General features: G+C 43.9%; 2 protein-coding genes across 3 annotated transcripts in view; one reads left to right on the top strand and one right to left on the bottom strand.

Annotated features, from left to right (window-relative positions):
- Positions 1-1,919: 1,919 nt before the first annotated feature.
- Positions 1,920-5,488, bottom strand: HNRNPDL (heterogeneous nuclear ribonucleoprotein D like; the record flags this gene model as incomplete). 2 transcript variants are annotated; one of them, XM_084234070.1, is made up of 7 exons in its annotated part: positions 1,920-1,990; positions 2,320-2,490; positions 3,027-3,141; positions 3,264-3,395; positions 3,830-3,991; positions 4,093-4,261; positions 5,046-5,488. In XM_084234070.1, 7 exons carry the CDS (start codon positions 5,486-5,488, stop codon positions 1,920-1,922), a joined length of 1,263 nt encoding a protein of 420 aa, XP_084090196.1. The 2 variants fall into 2 exon arrangements, with proteins under 2 accessions (XP_084090196.1, XP_084090197.1); XM_084234071.1 differs by lacking the exon at positions 2,320-2,490.
- Positions 5,489-6,578: 1,090 nt separating this feature from the next.
- ENOPH1 (enolase-phosphatase 1) overlaps positions 6,579-26,988 on the top strand; it is a gene marked incomplete at its 3' end in the record, with an annotated part of 35,615 nt that continues 15,205 nt past the window's right edge. Inside the window, exon 1 of the mRNA XM_084233827.1 lies at positions 6,579-6,734. Within this exon, the coding sequence (XP_084089953.1) occupies positions 6,651-6,734 (84 nt within the window). The 5' untranslated portion in view covers positions 6,579-6,650. The remainder of the gene's footprint in view (positions 6,735-26,988) is intronic.

Here is a 26,988-nt window from a genome sequence, read left to right as displayed (position 1 = left end):
TTGTATTTACTGAGAACAATTAGGTTGCGGTACAAGATCAGCTCATTTCCTGTAGCAGACCATTAAGTTGGAAGTATTTACCAAATCATTAACAAATGGCTTTCCAAACAGAAACAAAATCTTTTCTATTCATAAAAGGAGCTAACATGCTTTACGCAGTTAAAACTTTTCCTTTAAAATATAATCCTTAAGACTCATTGTCTACTAAAAAGCTTCTGCTTATTTTTAACACTACAGACTATGTCATGGAGACTTAAAATGACAAAGTCCCCAGCTTAACAGGGAAATGAACCCTCAGAGTGTAAAATACATCTAACAAAAATGGGTAACAGGTCAACACTGTAGCTGGCTATTCATAAAGGTCCACAGTTTCTCCCTATGGATCAATACTTCCTACAAAATAAACTGTGCCTTAATTATTGCTTATTTAAAATTACACTTTTACAGAGCTAGTTAGTACCTGACGCAGAAAAACAATCACATAAGGAAGCATTTATTTGAGGTTTAACAGGAAATCATACAAATAAAATTTGTATAAACACAAATCCACATTGAGTCATTACACAGATAGCAAATGACAAAGTAAAAACAAAGAAAACTAATTGGCGGCTATATACAGTTGGACACAGTTGTGTCTTGTACACTAGAAAGTCTTTTACAAAATTATCATCTTAGATCAACAGAAGATCGATCTTCGATGTCGTCCTGCAAGATGGGTATACCTTAGCATCTCCTCCTACGAACAAAAACAAAACAACAATTAGATATGTGCAATTCTGACAAGCTTTCAAAGGTCCACTTTCATGAATTGTTTTAAGTCCTCACTTTATTCTTTTCGTCAACAATTAAAGATCACATGCATGTTTACTGGCAAAATGCAGTTTGGGTAATTCATAAATTCACCCAGATTTTCCCAAATGGTATTAAATTTAAATCTATTCAGAAAAGAAATTGGGAATGCAATCTTCCCACCAGTCACAGGCTGAACTGTGGTAGATCAAGGTCTACTAGAAGAATCTCTAGTAAGCCAAACAAAGTACAATCACAAATTTCTAATAGGCTTTTTGTATTGCAAGGAAACAAATTGCTCTGTGCATATGATCTTTAATTTATATCCCAGATTTAAAAGTTCTTGTTTTGGTTTGTAGATTTCACTATTAGCTATAAAAAGAAAAAGCAAGCATTAAATCTTAAAGAATGAACACTTAAAATGAGGCTCCACAATTGAAATACAACACTAAACAGAAGACCAAAAATGATTAAGCTGTAAAAAGGCATTTTATGTACTTTAACTCCTGTAAAAAACCATTTAAGTTAAGTTTAGACACTTAATCTTCAAAAAGATTAAAAAAGAAGCCAAAGTCTGAAGTTTTCCACTTTAATCTTTACGCTGGTACATGAAGTTGGAAGAGACCATACCACAGGACAGCGTTTTCTGGTGTATGCCTTGCGCTCTGCCCGCAACGTGCGACCCCCAGAGATAGACGTGGTCAGGGTGACACACGGCCTGCAATGAAGTTCCCGCTGGCGGGTACAAACAAGGTATAATGTCAGAGTTAGAAGACAACATTCTTGTTTTCCTTAAGTTGTACCCATTTCAGTACTTTACCTGTTAATAGTTCTAAAAAAGTTTAATTATTCCTCTAGACCACCTGGTACACAAAGCAAACAGAAAAACTCTTAAGTTTTTCTGTAATACTAAAGAAAGTGAGATAAGACTTTAAAGTTAAAGATCTATAGACACTTTAGGCAAAACAGGCTTATAAAGCAATTAAAAAATTAACAATTTAGTAAAAACAGGCTACATAATATTTTGTTTTTACTTATTTTTCATTTGTCTATTGATCTTTAAATTAAATTAGACACTTCCATTGGTTTCTTGGACTCTTGTACACACCTGTTTTTTCCAATGTCCTCCTTTAGTACGGCTGGTAATTGTTTTGATGATTGCCACCCCCTCGAGATGCCTTGCCGTAAGTGCTCTGTTGGCCTATTTTGAAAAGACAAAGACATTACATTAAGACAGGTGTCTGTAAAAGGACTTTGCTATCTTAAAAACAATCACACAAAACTTAACATGCCAAGTAAATATTAAAATTTCATACATTTTAAGTTATGATAATACAGCCATACGTTTATCACATATTCCAGAACGATTGACACCAAAAACCTCCCTAGGACTTTAAACCCTCAAAAATGTAACTGCAAACATTTTTATTAATGGTAAAACACAAATACACACAATTTCAAAACGGGATTCTACTTTTAACACTAAATTATAATACCATTGGCATATAAAGTTAAGTTAAATATTCTTACCACTGTAGTCTGCATATCCCTGTCCATATCCATAGTTCCCATAGTTATACCCAGTATAATCATATCCGCCATAGCCACTATAGTTTTGATCACCACCATAGGCACTATTGTAATTTCCATATCCTTGATCATAATAGTTATTAAATCCTTGGTTCCAGTTTTGGCCCTGACCTGAAACAATGCACAATTATTGTTAGGAAACAACTTCTGACCCCCAGTCCCTAACATAAAACGATGTGCTCCTGTCACTCTGCAGATCTTAAAAAGGCAAAATAAACATCTATATTGACATGTGCTTGAAAGAGTATTTTTCCAGTTGTCATTAGGGGGGCAGAAAGTTCAATTGTGCCAATACCATGCTTCCCACAGATAATGCAAAATCAGGACAAAGGTTAAGATGGGTAGAATGTTTGGCTTTAATACAAGGACTACTGCAAAAAGAAACTTATCATGCATGGTGTGTCATATAATCCTAACTACATATAACAACATTGTATTTTCCCATGACTGAGTGGCAACAATGTCAGGAGTAGCCATTCCTCAAGAGGAGAAATCAGTAAACTCACCAAGAACAAAATCCACCCACCAAGGTAATCAACTTTTCACACTGGAAGAATTTGAAATCTGGATTTACTCTCTCATGGGCTTACCCATATTTAATTTATAGCTATAATCATCAAGTCATTTCCCATGAATTAAAGTCTTACCTCGGCCACGACCCCTAGTACCACCTCGTCCACCAGCTGCAGCACCTCTTCCTCCTTTCTGTTGTTGCTGTTGCTGCCTATATACCTCTTTGGGTTGTGCAACTTTGATTTCACACTATAAAGCAAACAAATAAAATTGTTACTAAAGTTCTGACAAACTCCTCTCAAACCAGATTGAGAAATTATCCCACTAAACAGTGAAAGTCTCAAATCCTTTAATTATAGAATCAGCTTTACCTTCCCAGAACCAATTTGATGATATCTGCTTTCTAGTAATTTCTTCACTGGCTCTTCGTCTGTGTATGTGATAAAACAAAATCCTCTTCTTTCATTTGTTTTAGTATCCATGGGAAGTTCAATATTTTCAATCTGAAAACAAGATGAACATTCAGAGTTTCATATTGCTACAGGTCCTTTACACGCTACCAAATAAACATGTTATTCTCATCAGGTAAGTTCTGCTTTATTATCAATGTCAAGCTATTGATAGAATGATTTGTGTTATGTATAAAGCACTTATTAGAAAAGAATGCAAAAACTTTAGTATGATTTTTGTGCCCAGCACATGCACTGGTTAATAAATCCAAACACTGATCACACCAAAGATCCAGGTTTTGGCCAAAATATAGGAACTAGATATTGCTGTTTAATTAAAGTACCAATTAAAAAAAAGTGATTAAGGTACAGTCACTGGAAGAGACCTTTGAAGTTTATTAATCCCCCTCTCGCCAGTCATCTGAACTACTTACTACAAAGAAACAGACCTAGGATGAACATATAAATATAACAATCACACAGCGCACCTCTCCAAAGGCTCCAAAGTATTCTTTAATTTGTTCTTCAGAAGTATCTGGGCTTAATCCACCCACAAAAACCTTCTTGGGGGGCTCCTTCCCTTTCAAAGCTTTGGCCCTTTTAGGGTCTATCAATTTGCCATCCAGTTTGTGTTCTTTCAGTTCCAAAACCTAGAAGACAGATTTATTTAATCTGACAGCAATGTAAAACCAAATCTCAGAACTTGCCAAAAAATGAAAGCCCAGAGAGGCAGCACAAAACACGACCCTACCTTATCAACACTAGCAGCATCTTTGAAAAGCACAAATCCAAATCCTCTTGATCTTCCAGTGACTGGATCTGTTTTAATTGTGCAGTCTACAACTTCCCCAAATCGAGACAAATATTCAGTCAGATCTTTCTTGCTTGTGTCCCAGCTCAAGCCTCCAATAAACATTTTACTAGAAATAAAAGTTATTTCTTTTTAAATGTTAGCAGCAGCGCAAACAATTACTTCAGTTCTGGGGTTAATTAGATTTAGCTGTGAATCAAGTATGGGGTAACTAGCCTCCATGTGCAAGTAATTTAATCCATGTTTATATATGCAAAGGAACGAACAATAGACACAAAATCCCCCAATTTCCATCGGACTCACTAAATCTGACAGTGGACAGTTTGCCCTGCACGTTGCATAGCGCAAAGTTTAAGAGAGATTAACGAAGTGTCTAAGGTCGCTTTAGGTAGAAAAGCCAACCTAACTCATGCCCGGCCATTGAAGTCCTTCCCCACCACTCTCCCTCACTTGTCAAGCCAACGTTCCACCAAGAGAGCGCATCAGAACGCGTTCTGGGGACGGGGTACCAGTGTTCTACAGTTTCCCAAAGCAAGAGTGGCCTAAACTCCCAAGGAAAACGGCGCGGAACACCAACAGAGACACAATGAAGAGGCGGCGGCAGCTGCAGCATGTGGCGCAGCGAGGCCGGCCCCTCCCCCTCGGGCCCCACGCGGCGCCTGCGCAATCGGACGGACGCCGCCGCCCTCCTCCTCCAACTCCTCCGCCCTTCCCCCACCTTCCGCGGGCCTCACGAGTCACCCCTCCGTCTCCTACTTTCCTCCTCTCTTCTAAGCAGTGGGGCCCAGCGGGCACGCGGGATAGTCGGAGCCAAGAATGGGGGCAGCGCGCGGCTCCCGAGAGACGAAAGGCGCGTGCGGCGCGCTGGGGGAGAAGGGAGAAGCGTGCGGTACCCGTCATCCTGCTGATTCTTGCTCGCGTTGATCTTGGATCCCTCTGCGAATTCCTCTATGTTGCTGTACTCGTTCATGTCCTCCATGGTGGCGGAGTTGTCGGCCGGGGGGTGCTGGCGCGCAGTCCGTGTCGCGGCAGCAGCGGCGGCGGAGCGTTGTATGGAGCTGGATTTAAAATGGCGGCGGAAGAGATCCGGGCGCCGCCTGCGCCCTCCCTTTATAGCCGCCCCGCCCGCCAATCGGGAGGGCTGCTGGGCGGTGACGTGGCGCTGGGCACGGCGCGCCCCCTGCCGGGCGGAGCTGGGAGCGAGCGAAGGGAGGAGCGGGGCCAGCTGCCGCGGCGCCCGCGGCCGCCAATGGGAGAGGCTGCGGGAGGCTAAAGTAGCGGGAGCGGAGGGAAACAATGGCGGCGGCACATGGGAAAGCCGGGGCGGGACCTCCATCTCGGCCCTCCCGGCGAGGAGCGCGTCGCGGGCTCGGGGACGCGGGCTCGGGAGGAGCGCAGCGTCAGCAGAGAAAGACGAAGGGGAGGAGAGTCCTGGGCTCAAAAATCCCGAGCGGCGTCGTCGCAGGGCCACAGTCCCTCTTGCCTTGCGAGCCCGCGTCTCTGGCGTCCGGTCCAGCCCACTCCCAGCAAAGAGCCGTCCACCCCGCCTTTTTCCGCCCTCGGTTCCCCCGAGCGGAGCTGCTACGGCGGCTGCCGGGAGCGATTAGCACCGCGGCCAGGCTGCTCCGGAAAAAGGCGGACTGCGCCGGGCGCCGGCGGCTGAGGCGGGGAGCGCGCCCGCCCGCCCGCCGCGCGCACGCGTGTTTTGTCCTCGAGCTGGCTGGAACCAGCCGAACAGGAAGCGGGCGCGCGGCGGCCCCTCCGGGTGGCGGCGCGGCGCGGCGCGGCGCGGGCGCCTCTTGCGCGACGGCCGGGGGCGCGGTGGGCCTCCCGGGCCGATCGGCCGGAACCCGGGCCAAAGCAGGCAGGCACGCCCGGCCCCGGCTCGGCCTCTTCAGCGGGAGGAGGGCGGGAGGAGGGGCGCGGGCCGGGTCGGATTACTGTCAATATGCAAAAGCGGAGGCAGTGGGCGGGGAGGGGGAGGGTAGGTGCCGTAGAGGGCAAGGGGCACTCACATCCCCGGCGCGCCACTCGCGGGGCTCCCGTCTGCACGTGCCCCGGGCCTCTCCCGCTCGCTCAACCAGTCTGCGGAGAGCGCGCGCCCGCGCACCCGGCTCCCGCGTTCGCTTCTTTGTTCCCGCCCACGCGAGGCCCATTTTGACGGATCGGGCTCGAGACCCGCTGGCGACCAATCGGCGGCGGCGCCCGGCCCTTCCGCCCCGCCCCCTCGGAACCCGGCTGGGGCCGCCCCCTTGCTCGGCCCACGTGGTCTCGGCCTCCCGCCCCGGGCAGTTCGCGGCTGTAGGGTCCCTGGGCGGCAACTTCTCCGCGGGCAGGGCCGCGGTAGCTCCCCCTCTCGCGCCCCGGCTGCGCGCGGTGTCCGCCCCGAGATTACCGCGGGGCTGTGGGCAGTCAGGACAGTGCTGGGCGCGCAGCCGGCGCCGCCCGCCGCCCTCCCCACCAGTAGGCCGAGGCCCGTGGTAGCATCCGGTAGGGAAATGGTCGTGCTCTCCGTGCCCGCCGAAGTCACTGTGATCCTGTTAGATATCGAAGGTACCACAACCCCGATTGCTTTCGTGAAGGTGAGGGGCGGAAGGGAGCGGGGAAGTTGCTTCTACTTAAATACACTGGGAAATTTTTATTTTATTTTATTTTTTTTAGTGTTGCAGACCTTGCACTGGAGACACGAGGCTCTGGAGAGGCTTTGGTGTGGCTTTGCACCCGCTGTGGGATGGGAGGAAGTAGACGCGTGCGGTGTGTGGCGGGGGTGCTTTCTCCCCACTGCTCCAGCTGCGCCCTTCCCATCCCTTGCTCTTGGTTAGATGCTGTTGGGTGGGAAGGGATGGAAGGTGGTGGGGAGAATAGGCCGGGAGGGCCAGGTTTGCCCTGACCGGGTGAGGCGATGTGGGCGCCCCCAACCGGACATGTGTGCACCTCGTCGCCCGGCATGGGAGCGCCGGGTTCGTGCAGGATCGAGTCTGGCTGGAGGGCGGCCGCGATTTAATGGTCCTTGAGGCTTAGTCCTGCAAAATGGAAAGGCTGAGGAGTCAAGATGACCTCGGAGGTAGCTCTGATGTCTTGTCTTGGTAAAGGTTGCTCTTCGCCCCTTCCCACTTGTGCTGTTGGTGGCCGGCCTGCACAACGTTTGTTACTGGGCTGGGAGTGTTACTGGGCTGGCAGCGGTGGAACCCAGCGCTGGTTTATTCAACTATAGAACAAATAGGTCTAGATACCGATCATTTTCTTGCGGAAATTATGGAAGGGTGACGCTTTTACCCAAAGCCTTGCTCCTAGGATGTCATTGTTAAGCAATGCTTTCCCACACCTAATTCCCAAATTTACAAAGTTTGCATTATGGTAAAATAGTATAATTTTTAAGAGAATTTCTCAGGCCTAGTTTTCGACGTCTAGAGGTTTAAGATGAAACACCTAATTAAAAGGATTTGCAGGCCTCCCTGGTTAAGATGCAACCTATGAAGCTCGCCGCAGCCATTGTGGTGCGGGTTCAATCCCCGGCCTGGGAGCTACCCACATGGCACAACAGACCTCTCCTGTCTCGCCCGCTGCTCCCCTCAGCAGTGTATTTCAATCTGCCTGTTCTACTCCCCGCTCCATCTCTGGTGAATCCTCTCACCCCCTACACCTCTGGCTTGTACCCCAGTTCTTGTATGTATGAATAAATAAATCTTTAAAAAAAATAAAAGGACTTGCATGCAGCAGTAGTTAAGATACGTTCACAAAGAAAGGGAACTTCATTCTTCCACAAGCTAAGGAATCTGAATTGAAATGTCTTTAAAAATTACCTGTGAAGAATGTAGATTTTCTTGGTGTAGGTTATAATATATTTTGTAGGACTACAGTGTAACAACCACTTACAGTTTTTTTTTGGAAGTACCTCAAATATCTTGATATGGTAGCAAAGGTTTTTTTTTTTTTTTTTTAAGCTTTATTTATTTATTTATGCAAGCACTGGTTACAGTCAGAAGTCCGGGAGGGTGAGAGAATTCACCAGAGCTAGAGCAGGGAACAGAACAGTCAGACTGATGAAATACACTGCTGAGGGGAGCAGCGGGCAAGACATGCGAGGTATGTCGCGTCGTGGGACCCTCGCCCCGCAGCTGTGGATCGAACAACCCGCGCTTTAGAGGCTGCCCGGCGCTCCACCTCTGCGCCACCAAGGGGGTCCCGGTAGCAAAGGTTCTTAAGCGATCTTGTTTGGCATTTTTTCCAAGTTTCTAATCACAGCAGAGGGCTCAGAAGAAGTATTCAGGATTGCACAAATACTGATTGAATGGACTTTTTTCCTTGTTGATTATGACAGAGTAACTACTTCAGAGAAAAAATTCTTTTTTGTGGTTTAGATTATAGTTATTTCCATTGTAGCATTTTAAAAATTCTTTTTGTTTATGCATACAAGAACTGGGGTGTAGGACAGAAGTGGGGGGGGATGAGAGGATTCACCTGGGACAGTGGGAGCAGAACAGGCAGATCTACTGAAATGCACAGGGGTGTGTGTGTGGTGGGGTCTGCTGTGCTATGTGGGTCAGCTCCCTGGGCTTGAACTCATGCAGCAGTGGCTGGCAATAGCTTAATAGTGCTGAGACTTTAAACCCTGCATCAACCAGGGAGGCCCCCATTCTGGCTTCTGTATTTGTCTTCAAGAGACCAGGAATGACAGAAGGGATATTGATGTGGTATAAACTATTTGCCATTCTTGGAAAGTTATTTTAGGGAATAAAGTATTTCCTGCATATCAGTTTTGATAAAAAATGAAACAAAAGAAACCACTGCTCTCCCACCTCATGTATTTTCTGTCAGAGAACATCACAAGCTACTTCTTGGAATCTTTGTTTATAGCATATTAATTTATACGTCTTTCTGAGAGTCATTAGGGAAATTCAAGACAGACTGCAAAAAAATAACCTGGGAATCTTGTTTAAAAGATAGTTTCTTATTCCCTGCTATATCTATTATTTTTCATTCATAGTCATGGTTAATCTATTACAATCTAATCTGTTATTAATTTGTTACACATTAATTTACCAAGGCCAAAGTTTCTAAAAGTATGTTCTGAAGAATTTTAGGTCTCTGTACATTATTGTAATTATTCAATGTCCATTATCAACTGTACAGGTGAGATGCGCAGGAGGGTGAGAGGATTCACCAGACTCAGAGCAGGGAACAGAACAGGCAGACTGACAAAATACACTGCTGAGGAGAGTAGCGGGTGCATCAGGAGAGGTCTGCCGCGCCATGTGGGATTCTCGCTGGCCAGCCGGGATCGAACCAGTGCTGTAGAGGCTGCGGACAGCTTCACAGCCTGTGCCAGCAGGGGAGGCCCTATCAACTGCACTTTTGGGAAGTACTGGGTTCTCTCTGTTCAACCAGGTGTCTTTATTGCACAACTTTTCAGGGCCTATATATAAATTATACGCTTGCATATATCTCTGCTTGGTATTTCACTGGTTTACTTACCAAAATGCTTTTATCAAGAATGTTTTGGGCCTCCCTGGTGGTGCAAGGGGTTAAGCACTGCACTATGAAGCAATCTGCAACCGGCCAGCCAGGGAACAACCCATATGGCACAGCTCACCTGTCCTGTTTTGCCCACTGCCCCACCTTAGTAGTGTATTTCATTAGATCTGCCTATTCTGCTCTCCTCTCTGTCTCTGGTGAATCCTCTACCCCTGTTCCCCAGTTCTACTCAGAAATAAATAAAACCTTAAAAATGTATATACCAGGGACTAATCTTTAGGACACCTTTTAAAGATATGCTAAATTATATCCTTCTTGAACCCCTGAGCACAGAGTTGGGAATTGGTAGGTGTTTATTCTACTTTGGGCTTTAATAATAACATTACATATGTGAACTTACAGCCTTGCTTCTTGTGGAGTGATGAGAGAATACAAACCTTGAATACAGTATACGTGCAACTTGTTTACTCGACTCATCCTCAAAACTGTGATGTGTGTGATTTATCTGCATTTCACTAAAGAAAACTAAAGCTCTGAAAAATTGAATGTGTCTAAGTTTTGAACCCCTATTGTTTGACTCAAAACTGGATTCTTCTGAAATGGAAACCATAGTACTTGATCATCATCTTTGCTTGGCTGCTCTGCATGTTAAATGACAAAATAACAAAGTTGATATGAGAGCACCTTGAATCATTTGATGAAGTTAATGAAAGTACACGGTAATGAATTTCAGTTTACACTATCTCTTGGTGATAGAATTAGTAGTGAATCCATTGGACCAAAATAACTACAGTTGAGTCTTTCTTTGGGAGTTTGGCTGTACTGTATGTGTATATTGTGAAAACTGACTGTTGTCAAACATTGCCCTTGAACACCCATGAGAAGTCAGTTCTCTCAAGAGACTGAGTTTCTTTTCTCAGTTAGTCATATGCAGCCATTTTTCCTTTAGTGTTGAAATATATCTGGTATTTTCCCTTGAGCGCCGAGGAAGTAGTTGGTTTGGGATTAGGCGATGTAAATGAAAAATATATTATGTCAAACATTAGCCTCATTTAGCCACTCATACTGCTAGAGACACTAGGAACTGAGACTGTCGCATGAAACAGAACACCCTCACTAGAGGGGAAAAGCAGACATTGCCAGCACTAACTTGGTTGTTTCCTCTCTTCTCTCTCTCTGCTACTTAACTCGTGGAATATGCATATGAAGCAACTGACTATATTTCATGACACCGAGTCCCATATATATCTTACAGGACTCCATTGAATCTTTTCAGTCTGGGTGTTCACTTCTATGGACATGCATATGGGTTGCTTTCTATCAGGGCATGTCCCCATCGCCTTCAGGCAACAACAAGGTGTGATCTTACTTACCAGCTATTTATTATGTCTTATTTTCTCTGAGTCATAGAGTTGTCAGGAAGGGCTCCTAGCCAGGATCATCTAGTGAATTGCAGCCAGCTTATTAATTTCTCTTAAGAGTCAATTGAGGGCCTTCCCGGTGATGCAGCGGTTGAGTGCTGGGTTGCGAAGCTGCCCGCAGCCTCTGCAGCACTGGTTCATCCCCGGCCACCGGGTGAGGGTCCCACATGGCACGCAGACCTCTCCTGCTGCCCTCTGCTCCCCTTAGCAGTGTATTTCGTCAGTCTGCCTGTTCTGCTCCCCGCTCCGGCTCTGGTGAATTCTCTCACCCTCCCTTGCCTCTGTACCCGGTGCTTGTATAGATAAATAAATCTTAAAAAAAAAAAATAAGAGTCAATTGATGCCTGGAAGAAGAGCCTATGTGAAGGTCATCACTACTTGTTAGAGGCAGAGCAGCAGTAGAATCCAGTTTTCCTGAGATATTCCCAGTGTATCTGAATCTTCAGATACTTTGCCCTGTCCCTTGACACAGGACACATGACTGGAGCCATTGGCTCTGACCTTCTATAGTGGTGATCTCCACCTTGGTCATGTCCACCATCAGTGGAATTGGAGTAAAAACTATACCAATATAATTTATAAATTGATGCACATTTTGTGTCATTATTAAGTTATAAAATAAATCAGAATTTAAAGATGAGGTTAAAATAATAAATACAAATGAAGGTTGTTATATTTCTTTCCTTTACCCCATTGAATCATCTTGCATGCCCCTGGGGTATGTGCACCTCATGGATCCACTACTTGATCTTTGATCATGGTGATGTCAGACTCATTTCCTTACTTTGTAAATTGTATTATCCTAATGCATCTGGTCTGAAGCTTTTGAAATAACACCACCATTCGCTGTAGTTATTCTGTCAGGAATCTTCAACTATTATTTCTGAGTTTGAGGGAAAATGCTCTGTTGTCCCTGAAAATGTTCTCAAATTTGGTGACTTTCCTGTTACTCGTCTACTCAGTACATGAAATATGTTGTAATGAGGTTCTGTAAAGTCCCTGTGAACACTGAGTTAGCAAATACTGAATCATTTACTAACTTGCCATTTATAATTTGGGGAGCCACTAAATAACAGCGTGCAAGGGTTTCTTTTCTCCACACCCTTTCCAAAGCTTCTTATTTGTGGTCTTTTTGTTTTTTTTTTTTAAATAGAAGCATGTTTTATTTATTTATTTGTTTGTTTGTTTATTTTGTTTATACATGCACTGGGTACAGTCAGAAGCGCGGGAGGGTGAGAGAATTCACCAGAGCCAGAGCGGGGAGCAGAGCAGGCAGAAGGACCGAAGTACACTGCTGAGGGGAGCAGCGGGCGGCAGGAGAGGTCTGTGCGCCATGTGGGACCCCCCTCCAGTGGCCGGGGAGCAGCCGGGGATCGAACCGGTGCTGCAGAGGCTGTGGGCAGCTTCGCAACCCAGCGCTCAACTGCTGCACCACGGGGGAGGCCCTTTGTGGTCTTTTTGATATGGGCATCCTCACAGGAGTGTGATAGTACCTCATAGTGGTTTGCATTTGTACTTTCTTCATGACAGGTGATGAGTATTTTTTCATGTGCCTGTTCGCCATCTCTATGTCTTCTGTAGAAAAGTGTCGATTAGCTCTTCTGTCCATTTTTTAATTGGGTTATTTGTTTTCTTGTTGTTTACAAAGCTTTACAGAGCTTGGATATGCGCTCCCGCCCCGTACAAGAGCTGGGGTGTAGGCCAGAGGTGCAGGGGTGGAAGGATTCACCAGAGTGGGGAACAGAACAGGCAGATTGACTGAAATACACTGCCGAGTGGAGCAGCGGGCGAGCCAGGAGAGGTCTGCTGTGCCATGTGGGTCACCTCCCTGGCCAGGGATTGAACTTGTGCTGTAGTGGCTGTAGCTACCTTTATAGTGCTGACACTTAACTCCTTGCGCTACCAGCAAGGCCCTGAGCAACTTTCTGGATGTAAGATGTACAGATATTTTCTCCCATTCAGTGTGTTTTCATTCTTACGAGTTTCTTTTATTTGACAACAGTCCCTGTTTAATTTTGCTTTTTTCCTCTGCTGTTGGAGTCACATCCCTAAAGCCATCCCCAAGCAGAGTGTTTCCTTCTCTGTATTTTATGGTCTTTGATCTATTTTGAGTTAATTCTTTTTTTTTTTTAAAGATTTATTTTTATTTATTTATGCAAGCACTGGGTACAGTCAGAAGCGCAGGAGGGTGAGAGAATTCACCAGAGCCAGAGCGGGGAGCACAGCAGGCAGAAGGACCGAAGGGGAGCAGCGGGTGGCAGGAGAGGTCTGCGCGCCATGTGGGACCCCCCTCCTCTGGTGGCCGGGGAGCAGCCGGGGATCGAACCGGTGCTGCAGAGGCTGCGGGCAGCTTCGCAACCCAGCGCTCAACCGCTGCGCCACCGGGGAGGCCCCCCTTGAGTTAATTATGTAGTTAGATAGAGGTCTAGTTTTATTCTTTTACATATGACTGTCCAGTTTTCCCAGCACCACTTGTTGAAGAGACCTTTCCTTTCTCTGTTTTATGCTCTTGATACCTTTGTCATAAATTAGCTGCCCATACAAGTGTGGATTTATTTCTAGGTTCTCAATTCTTTTGTATCAGTCATTGTGTCTGTTTTTATTCTGATACTATACTGAATTGATTACTATAACTTTGTGGTATAATATTAAGTCTGGGAGTGTGATACCTCTGTTCTTTTTGTTAGGATTGCTTTGGCTATTCAGGGTCTTTTGTAGTGATAAGTAGTTGATGGTGGGTTGGTTAATAATTCCACAAACCCAGCAGTTGAGCGCTGGGCTGTGAAGCTGCCCGCTGTCTCTGCAGTACCGGTTCTATCCCCGGTCGCTGGCGAGGGTCCCACAGGGCGCCACAGACCTCTCCTGCCACGCCCGCTGCTCCCCTCAGCAGTGTATTTCGTCAATCTGCCTGTTCTGTTCCTCGCTCTGGCTATGGTGAATTCTCTCACCCTCCTGTGCTTCTGACTGTACCCAGTGCTTGTATAAATAAATAAATCTTTTTTTTTAATTTTTTTAAAATAGAGGCATGTTTTATTTATTTGTTTGTTTGTTTTGTTTATACAAGCACTGGGTACAGTCAGAAGTGCGGGAGGGTGAGAGAATTCACCAGAGCCAGAGCGGGGAGCAGAGCAGGCAGAAGGACTGAAGTACACTGCTGAGGGGAGCAGCGGGCGGCAGGAGAGGTCTGCGCGCCATGTGGGACCCTCCTCAGGTGGCCGGGGAGCAGCCGGGGATCGAACCGGCGCCGCAGTGGTCGGCGGCAGCTTCGCAACCCAGCGCTCAACCACTGCGCCACCGGGGAGGCCCCTAAATAAATAAATCTTTAAAAAAAAAATAATTCCACAAACCTTAAGGTAGTGTGCCCCAAAAGGAGCTATATCCATGGTATTATGTGAGATTTTTGTTGACCTGTCTTGAAATGGGAGGAACCTTTGGAGAATCACTGTCTTGTGTCTGAGTATATCAAGAGGTGGCTAGAAAGCACATCTGGCCTGAATTTATGGTCTCTTCCTCATCTACAACCTTCAGTATCCTGCCAGTAGCTTACTATTTCCAACTTAATCAGTCCTTTTTTTTTTTTTGTTTGACATTTGTTGTAATATTACCAGGTGCCAAACTTGGCTAGGGTTCCAAAATCCTTAAGACCCAGCCTCCACCCTTAAAGAACCTAGTAAGGAGACAGGTACATAAATAGGGTATCTTTGTAATATCAGAATCCTCTGTGTTTTCCTGTTGTCTGAGACATGAAATTTCATCTTTGGATCATCAATGAATTGGATTTTCCAACTTTATGTCCCTCTGTTCCTTGTAATTTTTATAGCTAACCATAGCCATTAGGGTCATGCATGGCTTTTCATGTCAGCCTTTTCATGTCAGTCCTTTTCCACTCCAAGTGCAGTGTGGTACCATACAAACATTAACTTAAAACTATTTACTGTGCTAGGCTGTTGGAATGCAGACAGAAGACCTGCTTCTGTTCTCAAAGGACTTTTTTTTAAGCAGGAATTCCAAAGTCCTCTCTCCCCATCCTCTGCAGGACGGTATATTTCTCTCTCTTGCAGTTGCTGCCTTGGGGTGTTGTATACGTATTCTGTCCAGCAACCTTGAGAGTTTTTCAAGGGCAGAGACCATAACTCATGTGCTTGCAGGAAGGCATTCAGTACATGGTTGATGCTAGTGGTGTGGTACTTTCCAGAATGGGCATGGCAGGGACTGGGATTAGGTTTCTCCCAGCCTCTGCTAGTCTTGCTATTTCAAATTTCCTCAAGGTGGTCCTTTCTTACTTGAATAGCCTGAAATTTAACTGAAGTGTTTCCAGATTGGCAATAAAATTTTCATTGACCCAACATTTCTAAAGCCTACAGGTTTGTAGGAAGAAATCAGCAAACTATGGAATTAACCACAAAAGACAGGAATTTTATTGACAAAACTAAGTTAAAAACTGATTCAAGCTTGTAAATATAAATGAAAGTGTTTTTTCCCCAAATTTACTTAAACGATTAATTCACACTTTCTCCCCTTTCAAAGATAAGTTGAAGATATTATATAAGGCTATTGTAGAGGTGACTGTTGAGAGTGATAAATATTCTGATTTTTTCCCCCTATGCACAGTCATTTAGATCCTTAAAAGTAGTCAGATTGAACCCTCCCCTCCCCAGCAAAAGGTACCAGTTTTAAGATGTAACCCTTCTTTTAAAGTATATGGTCTGGCCTTTATGTATTTAAAGGTTTATCTCAGGTAAACTTTTTTTTTTTTAAAGATTTATTAATTTATGCATACAAGAACTGGGGTACAGGCCAGAGGTTTGATGGGTGAGAAGAGTCACCAGAGACAGAGTGGGGAACAGAACAGGCAGATTGACAGAAATACACTGCTGAGGGGAGCAGTGGGCAAGTAAGGAGAGGTCTGTTGCGCCATGTGGGTCACCCCCCTGACTCTCCTGCTGCAGTGGCTGCTGATTGCTTCACAGTGCTGCGTCTTAACCCCTTGCGCCACCAGCGAGGCCCTCAGGTAAACTTTTTATCATGTGTTTAGCTCTAAAGTCCTTACTTGTCTGATGTTTCTTAAAAATTTCCATCCTTACAGTTCACCCCATGTCACCCCTTCACTAAAGAAAACCAAGTGTCCTTCTTTCAGTAAAAACCTATTTATTGGGTAAAGTATTTGCTCTTTACATTTATTAACTCATTTTATTTTAAAACTGATTTTGGTGGTGGTAGGAGTCAGACAAAAGGTTGGACCCAATCTACCCTGATCCTATTACACCTGCTTCTCCCATCACCTCTCCAAAGAATTTTGTAGAAAGTCTGTAGCTTTGTCCCCAGAGGCCCTCCTGGAGCCTCTCTGGACCCTTCCCAGGGCATTCCTTTTCAGAAATGTGGATTTCTTTTCAAAGACAGGTCTTTAAGACAGGGATTCTTTGTCTCCGCAGTATGTACATGAGGAGTTCATTTCTTAACTTGATTTTCTTTTCAGTGATTCATTATGTGACCTCACAAGTTCTTTGTCTTAAGTCTAAACAGTGGGAAGCTGACATCTTTTACTGAATAGAGAGAATAAGGCATGTGGCTTAGAAGTTAGTGGTAATCCCAGCTGTGGGAACTTGGTAGGACTTCAGAGGGGAGCTCTGAGCAGCAGTGTTGGGCAGTTAAGTTGGTATACGCTGCGAGACTGCTTGACTCCGAGCCTGGGCCTTGTTTGCATCCAAATCATTATCAATTCAGCAAGCTAATTGGATCTCTTCAATGGGGATGACTAGGTTCTGGGGGCCTGATTCTTTTTTTTTTTTTTTTTTTTTATAATTGGCTGTTTGTATTTTTTTTTTTAAATATTTATTTATTTATTTATTTATACAAGCACTGGGTACAGTCAGAAGCGCAGGAGAGCGAGAGAACTCACCAGAGCCAGAGCGGGGAGCAGAGCAGGCAGAAGGACCGAAGTACACTGCTGAGGGGAGCAGCGGGCGGCAGGAGAGGTCTGCACGCCATGTGGGACCCTCCTCAGGTGGCCGGGGAGCAGCTGGGATTCGAACTGGCGCTGCAGAGGCCACGGGCAGCACCGCAACCCAGCGCTTAACCGCTGCGCCACCGGGGAGGCCTGGGGCCTGATTCTTAAAACTGAAAAAACAAAACCTGATCAATAAACTATAATCCCAGTTTATTACTTTCTACTTATCCTTTATGTGCCCCTGTAAAATGAAGAAAATAATAGCACCTATTTCACAGGGTTGTTATGAGGGTTGAAATGAATCATGCAGGCCATTTATTAACCAGTTCACTGAGTAAATGTTAAGTGCCTGGTGGCAGTGGTGAGAAGTGATTAGAGTCTGGATTAATTTTGAAGGTAGGGCTGACCAGAGTTGCTGATGGGTTAATTGGATGTACAGATGAGAGGAGAGTCAAGATAACTGGAAGTTTTTTGGCCCAAGCATCTGGAAGGATGGAGCTGTCGCTGAGATGGGGAGGATTGGGAGGATGTCCAGTTAGGACTAGATTCAAGAGTTTGGTTCAGATATCTTTAATTGAGATATATGTTATATATCCAAGTGGACATTTGGGGTAGGAAGTTAGAAAAAAAAATCATTCAAGTTCACGGAAGAGGCCCAGGATAAAGCTAAAGGATCATCAGCAATAGGTGGTAATTAAATTCATGGGGTTAGATGAGATTACTAAGGATTGACTGTAGAAAAAGAAGTGCCAGGGAGAACCCCCCCTCCCCTTCTGCAAGAAAGGGCGGGGAGAAGTGCCATTCTGCTATCAACAAGGTTGGTGGAGAACACACCATCAACATTCACAAGTGCATTCCTGGTGTGGGCTTCAGGAAGTGTGCCCCTCAACCACTAAGAGAGATCAGAAGCTTGTAATGCAGGAAATGGGCACTCTAGATGTGTGCCTTGATACCAGGCTCACCAAAGCTGTCTGGGCCAAAGGAATGAGGAATGTCCCATACCATATCCTGGGTCTAAGTCTTGACTTTATCTTATATCAGCAGTGAAATGTTTGGAACCTCAGCTTTATCTGTTCAAAGTATCCCTTTGGAGGGATGGTAGATGGATTCAAGGATATAAATATGAATTCCTTTTACTTCTCCTCCACTGTTAGGAACTAGGAGTGTGGACCAGTCAGATTTCCCTCACTGAAACTCAGGAGATACTGATGCTATGTCTCTCTTGTGCTTCTTTTAAAGACCTTATCCTAACCTCTAGCCTCTTATAATAATAAACTTCCTTTGTGCATTATGATTCATTGCAGTTAGCTGATGGTTTATCTTTATAACTATAGTTTAATTTCCTTAATGGGATATAAAAGATACTTTTATCTGCAACACATTAATTCATTTTGAATGCAGATAATGAAATCTAAAGGCTTCATTCCTAAAGGATTCAGTTTTCTTCTTTTTTTTTAAATTATTTTTTTATTTATGCATACAAGAACTGAGGTACAGGCCAGAGGTGTGGGGAGTGAGAAGATTCACCAGAGAGAGAGAGGGGACCAGAACAGGCGGATTGACTGAAGTACACTGCTGAGGGGAGCAGCAGGCAAGTAAGGAAAGGTCTGTTGCGTCATGTGGGTAGCTCCCTGGCTGGATATTGAGCTTGTGCTGCAGTGGCTGTGGATAGCTTCATAGGTTGTGTCTTTTTTTTTTTTTTAATAGAGGCATGCTTTATTTATTTGTTTGCTGGTTTGTTTGTTTGTTTTGTTTATACATGCACTGGGTACAGTCAGAAGTGCGGGAGGGAGGGTGAGAGAATTCACCAGAGCCAGAGTGGGGAGCAGAGCAGGCAGAAGGACAGAAGTACACTGCTGAGGGGAGCAGCGGGCGGCAGGAGAAGTCTGCGCGCCATGTGGGACCCTCCTCCGGTGGCTGGGGAGCAGCCGGGGATCGAACCGGCACCGCAGAGGCCGCGCGCAGTTTCGCAACCCAGCGCTCAACCGCTGCGCCACCGGGGAGGCCCCATAGGTTGTGTCTTAACCCCTTGCGCCACCAGGGAGGCTCAGGATTCAGTTTTCAAAGGGGCATGGGTACATCTCTGCTTACTCCATTAAGATAGGGACAGCAAAATTTAATTTTCTGAGCCTCTGTGGCCCCAAGTAGCAGCCAGAGTACTGAAACCTCTTGGTAGTTCCTAATATGGTCTTCAGGAAGGATGAGTATAATAGCACAACTGCCGAAGCTATCTGACAGATGGCATGAATCACTGCAAGAAGTAGTCAGTACTCATCATTAGAAGTGGTTGAGGGGCCTCTCTGGTGGTGCAGGGGGTTGAGCGCAGCACTGTGAAGCTGTCCACAGCCTCTGCAGTATGAGTTTGATTCCTGGCTGGCCAGGGCAGAACCCACATGGTGCAGCAGACCTCTCCTGTCTCGCCCGCTGTTCCCCTCAGCAATGTATTTTGTCCATCTGCCTGTTCTGCTCCCCACTCTGTTTCTGGTGAATCCTCTCACCCTTCTGTGCCTCTGGCCTATACCCCAATTCTTGTATAAAAATAAACAAATCTTAAAAAAAAAAAGAAGTGGTTGAGCACATGCAAACTTCCTTCCATTCATAAGAAAAAAAGCCCTAAGGATGTAATGTACAGAATGGTACTTATAGTGAAGAATATCAAGTATATTTGAAAGTTGCTAAGAGAATAGATCTTAAAAGTTTTCATCACAAGAAAAAAATTGTAACTGTGTGGAGATGGATGTTAACAAGGTGATCATTTTGCAAAATATACAAATGTCAAGTCATTATGTTATACACCTGAAACTAATGTTATGTGCCAATTAGCTGCATTAAAAAATGTTCAAAAAAGCTTGGAAAACAATTTTTTAAAAAACATTTATTTATTTATGCATACAAGAACTGGGGTGTAGGGCGGTGGCGGGGAGAGGATTCACCAGAGACAGTGAGGAGCAAACAGGCAGATCTACTGAAATACACTGCTGAGGGGAGCAGTGGGCAAGACAGGAGAGGTCTGCTGCGCCATGTGAGTTAGCTGCCTGGCCAGGGATCAAAGCTTGTGCTGCAGTGGCTGGCAATAGCGTGATAGTGCTGAGACCTTAACCCCTGCGCTACCAGGGAGGTCCCAGCCATTTTAAGAGAGGCTCTAATCATAAATGTAATACTAATAGAAGTAAAGATTAATAACAGAAGTAGCTGCTGGCCTTTAAGCCAGACTCCATTTGGAAAATACCTGTATAACCAGGTGATAGGTCTGCTCCTCTGCCTTGATTGGACCATGCCTGAAGCCTGTGTTTTTTAGTAGTAGGTGGTCATATTTCTGAGGAAGAGGTCAAACTTTGCAGATCTGACAGCTCTGAAGAAGCTGCATGTTTACAATGATGTAAGTTATCTGCAAAGTGATAACCCTGTAAGCTCTCTGCAAAGTGAATATTGCAAGTAAGAAAACTGAAGTTCAGAGACCCACTTGAATTACTGTTTTTGAAAAGGCAATGCAAGAATTACTATATGAAAAAATTGGTTTTTGTATTTTTGGTGTAGGGAGCATCTTACATATGTAGTTGTCATATATGACTATTCTTACTCAGCTTTATTAAGATAACCTTATTCAAAACATTTAAATTGCTTTATATTCAGATAAGTAGCTTTTATATCTTATTAAGTATGCTTTCCTTGAGTAAAGTGAATGATGTTTTTTCAAGTAACAGTAATATTAGGAAACCTTTTATTGAGAAAATAAATATACTGTTTTAGTAGGATGATTTAAAATCATAGGTTTTACTACTAACTTAATCTTTCCCTTTCTGTTGATCAACAGAGTAGAAATAAGTCAGATAAGCCCTCCTACTTTTTTTTTTTGAACTTATTGATTCGGAATGATTTGTCCCTAAACAAGGAAATACTACTTTTTCACTCCTGCAAAGAAAGATTCTGTCCTCACTTAAAAGTAGTCAGTGTCTCTTAATAGTTTCCAGTGAGTTCAGGTATGTGAGACTGTTCAGGTCACAGAGCACAGTAGAGATAGGGCTACTCAGCTGCCCTGCTTTTCCTGGTAGGGAGGCTCACCGGGGCAGGGCAGGACTTGTAGAAACAGGTTGGCTTGTTGGCTGCAGAAGACTGTTTTAACATTAGCCATTCATTGATATAGGTAAATAAATAATATGGTTTATTAATTTCCTCTAATATTGCATGGTCATCTGACTCCATAAACTCCCAATGGGAAAGCTTCCTTAATCAGAGAAAGTCATTTACACTCAGTGGAGAAACAATGCTATCTTTCTTACTACAATTTGCTATCCACCATGCTGGCTCAGTACGATCACTGTTTTTCTTCAGATAGCTTTTGTACTGCTGATTCACTGCCTGAACAGCTCTCCATTCTTGAGGCCACAGTGGGGTCATTCCTATTGGAATTTGGGATTTACCAAACTCTTCAGCCATACTGCCATAGATAACTCAACTATTCTTTTTTTTTTAAGATTTATTTATTCATACAAAAACCGGGGTACAGGCCAGATGCTTGGGAGGGTGAGAGGATTCACCAGAGACAAAGTGGGGAACAGAACAGGCAGACTGATGAAATACACTGCTGAGGGGAGCAGTGGGAGAGACAGGAGAGGTCTGCTGCACCATTTGGGATTCTCGCCGGTCAGCCGGGATCAAACTCGCACTGCAAAGGGTGCGGACAGCTTCACAGTGCAGTGCTCAACTGCCTGTGCCACCAGGGAGACCCTCAACTATTCTTGTCCCTTGATTTTAATTTCTCCTAATTTTTATTCTCGAGAGTAGCAACTTCTTATTTACTGGTTTTTGTAGGGGGTGACTAAAACATTATAAGCAAAAATATGATTCCTTACTAAAATTAAGTTTGGCTTTTTTGGCTTTATTAAGATTGTATACATATACCATAGAAAATCTACATGTATTTTACATACATAGAGTAAATTATTTCCATTGCAATTTCAGCCCCAAAGAGAACCCCCTGTAAACATTTAGGTCCATGTTCTAGATTTTGTTCTGTGCATTTTTCTCTACATACTGTTTGTAGCCTGTTTTAATTTTTATTTAAAGAATGTGATTTGTTTTTAAGGCCCATCAAGTAACATAATTTTCCTTTGCTTTTTGTCCTCTAAGATTAAAATAGAAAAATAGTACCCCTTCTATTGTGTCTTTGTGTTCATTTTCTGACTGAAAAAAATGTTATAAATCATTGGCACTGTGTGTGGTTCCCTTAAAAGGCTTTTAAAATAGTTTCTTTAAATAGCTGTACTCTAAGTATTAACCATTACCTTTTTATTACCCATTTTCTTCTAAGGAAACGAGTAAATATTACAGCAACAATTTTATTTTTATTGATTCTTTGACCTTTTCATTAAAACAACCATTTCACCATAATACAAATCCATATTGGGACATTTATGAGGCAACTTCTTTAATTAAATCTTAGAAATTTTGTGACCCTTAATGGAGTTCCTACTATTGAGTTGTGTGGAATAATAAATTGCTGCTTGCATAGTATCCCTTTCAATATTTAGCGGAATTTAATCATAGTCCCTTGAAAGACAAATGCTCTCATTTACTTCTTTTTTTTTTTTTTTTTTTAAAGATTTACTTATTTATTTATACAAGCACTGGGTACAGTCAGAAGAGCGGGAGGTTGAGAGAGTTCACCAGAGTCAGAGCGGAGAGCAGAGCAGAACAGGCAGACTGACGAAGTACACTGCTGAGGGGAGCAGCGGGTGGGACAGGAGAGGTCTGCGCTCATGTGGGACCCTCACCCGGGGGCCGGGGGCCTGGGATCGAACTGGCGTTGCAGAAGCTGCGGACAGCTTTGCAACACAGCACTCAACCGCTGCGCCACCGGCGAGGCCCTCATTTACTTCTTTAGCCTTTGTTATATGTACCACTAAACTGTCACAACCCCTTAGATGCCTGGTGCACTAAAAATACTTAAATATTGTAGGACCCTTGCTGTAGTATTCTGAAAATTTCTATAAATGAATTATATAACTGAAGTCAAAACATTTATCATCATAGTTATTTCTGAAATTACTTTTTTTTTTTTTTAAAGATTTATTCATTTGCTTATTTATTTATACATGCACTGGGTACAGTCAGAAGCGCGGGAGGGTGAGAGAATTCACCAGAGCCAGAGCGGGGAGCAGAGCAGGCAGAAGGACCGAAGTACACTGCTGAGGGGAGCAGCGGGCGGCAGGAGAGGTCTGCGCGCCATGCGGGATCCTCCTCCGGTGGCCGGGGAGCAGCCTGGGATCGAATGGGCGCTGCAGAGGCTGCGGGCAGCTTCACAACCCAGCGCTCAACTGCTGCGCCACCGGGGAGGCCCTAGTGCATTCTTATATATGGTAGCACATGTCGAGCTATGATATAATTACTAACTTTAAATAAAGGTAATTTGAGGACTATATTACGTAGTAGATGCCCAATAAGTATGTTGAAAGAATGAATAAAATCTTCACAGTTATTTTCCTCATGAATTTCAATGTTATACAATAATACTTTTGCCTTCTGATAATATGCCAAACCCAGGTAATAATGTTGTTCAAAGTTCTAGCTTCATTGTCCAGCTTTGTGTGTTTACTTAGTACAGAGGGACATTTTATGTATACAGAAAAGGGGTAAATTGATCAGGAATTCTAAAGAAATTATTGACGTTAAAGCTTTTCGTAAAAGTTGAAAATTATTTGAGTTCTTGCACCTCTTATTCCTTTCTGTGAGGAAGGGGCTGTGGTTCATAACATACTATCAGAAGTATCTGATACTCAGTGAGTCCTGGGGAACAGTACATGGTGAATGAGGTAGTTGGTTGTGCTTGCGATTTATCTGCTCGGAACTTATCCTTATCTAGTTTAAATGTTGGTCTGCACTGGGAAATACAGTAAGTGATGAGATTTCGGGCTCTTCTGTCTGTCTGACTCTCTCTTGTGCAGTGACTGTGTCCATTGTTATTCCATATAGCAGATGAGAAAATGGGCACTCAGATTGGTTGTTACTTGAGCATAGCTGTAAAAGGACCTGGCTTGGCTTGCCGCTTGTAGGTGGTACATTTTATCTCCTCTTCCTGGGAAGTTAAGTAACTGGCCCTCAGAATTCATAGGCTCTTCTTGAATTGTTCTTGGTACCCGTAAAGCTGGATATGGAAAGTTAGACTTTGTAGGGCCAAAATAGTACAGTATACCATATGAATTTTTATAACTTTTGGTTCTTCAACTCTTAGTTAAAGAGTGGGAGGCCCTGGATCTAACCAACAGCATTCCCTCGAGAATTTTTTCATTTGCTTGGGAGTTGAGAAATAATAAAAGGTAGGACATTGGAGAAGGATGACCAAGTGAAGATGGGTAAGGCGAAGGATAAGGTATCAAAGTTGGGCCTGTTTTTTTTTTTTTTTAATTGTGAGGCATTTTAAATAAGTGAGCATAAACATTAATGCAGTGAGCTTGCACCCACCACAAGCTAACTAAATCTTTTTTTTTTTTCGAGACGGATGGAGCGGGGAACAGAACAGGCAGACTGACCAAAATACACTGCTGAGGGGAGCAGTGGGCGAGACAGGAGAGATCTGCTGTGCCATGTGGGTTGCTCCCGCATTGAACTCATGCTGCAGAGGCTTCGGATTGCTTCATAGTGCAGTGCTTAACCCCTTGGCCATCAGGGAGGCCCCCTAACTAAATCTTGACATTGTTTCAGATTTTAAAACATTGCAGTTATAACTGAAACTCTGAGGGGAATCCCATTTTGGATTAGTGTTTTATGTTTATATTGGTAATTATAATTTTAGTAAATTCATCTTTAACTGCTATATAATGCTTTAGAATCTGCTATACTGCAGTTCTCTACCTGATAAAGATTTAGATTTCTGATTATTTTCTATTTGACTCAGTGCTGCAGTAAACTTTTTTTTTTTTTTAAAGATTTATTTATTTATGCTTACAAGAACCAGGGTACAAGCCAGAGGTGTGGAGGGTGAGAGGACTCACCAGAGACAGAGTGGGGAGCAGAACAGACATATTGGCTGAAAATACTGCTGAGGGGAGCAGCAGGTAAGCCAGGAGAGGTCTGCTGTGCCATGTGGGTACTTCCCTGGCTGGCTGGGGATTGAACTCATGCTGCAAAGGCTGCGATATCTTCATTGTGCTGTGCTTAACCCCTTGCGCCACAAGGGAGACCCCTAAACTTTTTTTTTAAAGATTTATCTATTTATGCATTCAAGAGCTGGGGTGTAGGCCAGAGGGTGGGGGGTGGGAGGAAATGGTGAGAGACAAAGTGTAGAGCACAACAGGCAGATCTATTGAAAAACACCACTGAGGGGAGCAGAGGGTAAGATAGGAGAGGTCTGCTGCCCCATATGGGTAAGCTCCCTAGCTAGGGATCAAACTGTAGTGGCTGCGGATTCCTTCATAGTGTTGAGACTTAACGGCTGCGCCACCAGGAGATCTCCTGCAATAAACATCTTAAAAAACGTTCTTCTTTGGGCAGTATGTTGGAGTTCCTCTGTGTATGTCTAGGAGAGGAGTGCATGTATGTCTTAAAACATCTCTGATGGCATGCTCAAATGGACCAGTTTACAGTGCTACCGCAGTGTACAAGCAGGAAAAAGATACTAAGTAGGGGGAAGGAAGGAATAAGAATGTGCATGATGTATATAGGGCATGATAAAAAACTTAGCATTTGAAAAAAATCAGAAATATATCAGGAGAGTAAATAGAACCTTTTGCAGAAGGAGAAAGCTGTCAGTCTTAGTGCTTCATTTTCCTTCTTTTGGATAAAAAGTGAGTTTTTATTGAGTTCCACAAGGCTTTTTTTGGTCAAGTATGCTGAAAAATTTGCCTGATCACACTGTTTTGGCTGTTTCTGAATCTGCTGGATCATCTATTACTTACTGGAATTCCACCTGAGGACAAGAATAATTGAGTGATTTTATCTTTACTAAGGCAGGTGAAATTTGAATAAGGTATCTTGAAGAGAGGTAAACACTTTAAAGAAAACAATAACCTTCTTGTATTACGTACTTCAATTTGGGAGTTGAACTTAAGCCTTGGGACTTCTGAAATATGGAAGAATTCTATGTTGCCAAGCCCTTGTTCTAGTCAGGGAAATGCTGTGTACACTAAACAAAAATCCTTTTATTCTTGTTGATCTGTTATGTCCTAATCATGCCATCCCGCTAGACTGTTAGTGAGAAATAAGATAAAAATTCTTCTGGTTTCTTTCTTTTAAAAAAAAAAAAAGATTTAATTTATTTATGCAGATAAGAGCTGGGGTACAGGCCAGAGGTGCAGGGTTTGGGGCTGTGAGAGGATTCACCAGAGACAGAGTGGGGAGTAGAACAGGCGGATTCACTGAAATACACTGCTGAGGGGAGCAGCAGGTGAGACAGGGGAGGTCTACTGAGCCATGTGGGTCAGCTCCCTGGCCAGGGATCGAATTTGTGCTGCAGTGGCTGGTGATAGCTTCATAATGCTGAGACTTAACCCCTTGCGCCACCAGGGAGGCTCCTTTTCTGGTTTCTTTCTTTCCTTTTTCAGTTCCCCTGAAAAAGGGGAACTGTTCGCTTTCTAGTAATATAGTATGTGAGAAAAATTGAATGTCCATAAGCTTGTAATAAGGAAGAGGCTGAAAGGGAAGAGCAAGAAGGCATGCATCAGTTGTTTTCCTCTCTTCCCTGCATTCCACAAAGTTGGGTAGTGAGCTGGTTCTGGTTAGTGCTGCTCTGAAGAGGTGGGTATTCTATTGCTGTGCCAGCACATGCTGGTGCCTCATGAATTGGCATATATTCTTCTTTAGTGAGCTGCCTTTGCAGGGAATAGGATTGCTTATCTTCAGAGCCTTTTGCACACCCTGAGTTGGTATGGAAACATATGAAAACTTCCTCTGTCTCTCAACTCTCATGTTCAATAGATCAGATTCTCTATTTGATAGCCTTTCATGCTTGATGCCATTCTGGGGGAACAGCAGGTTAATCCTATTTACCATTGGTGG

This window comes from Talpa europaea (assembly GCF_964194135.1).
Source record: "Talpa europaea genome assembly, chromosome: 5".
Lineage (NCBI taxonomy): Eukaryota > Metazoa > Chordata > Mammalia > Eulipotyphla > Talpidae > Talpa > Talpa europaea.
This window is presented reverse-complemented; position numbering and strand designations above follow the sequence as displayed.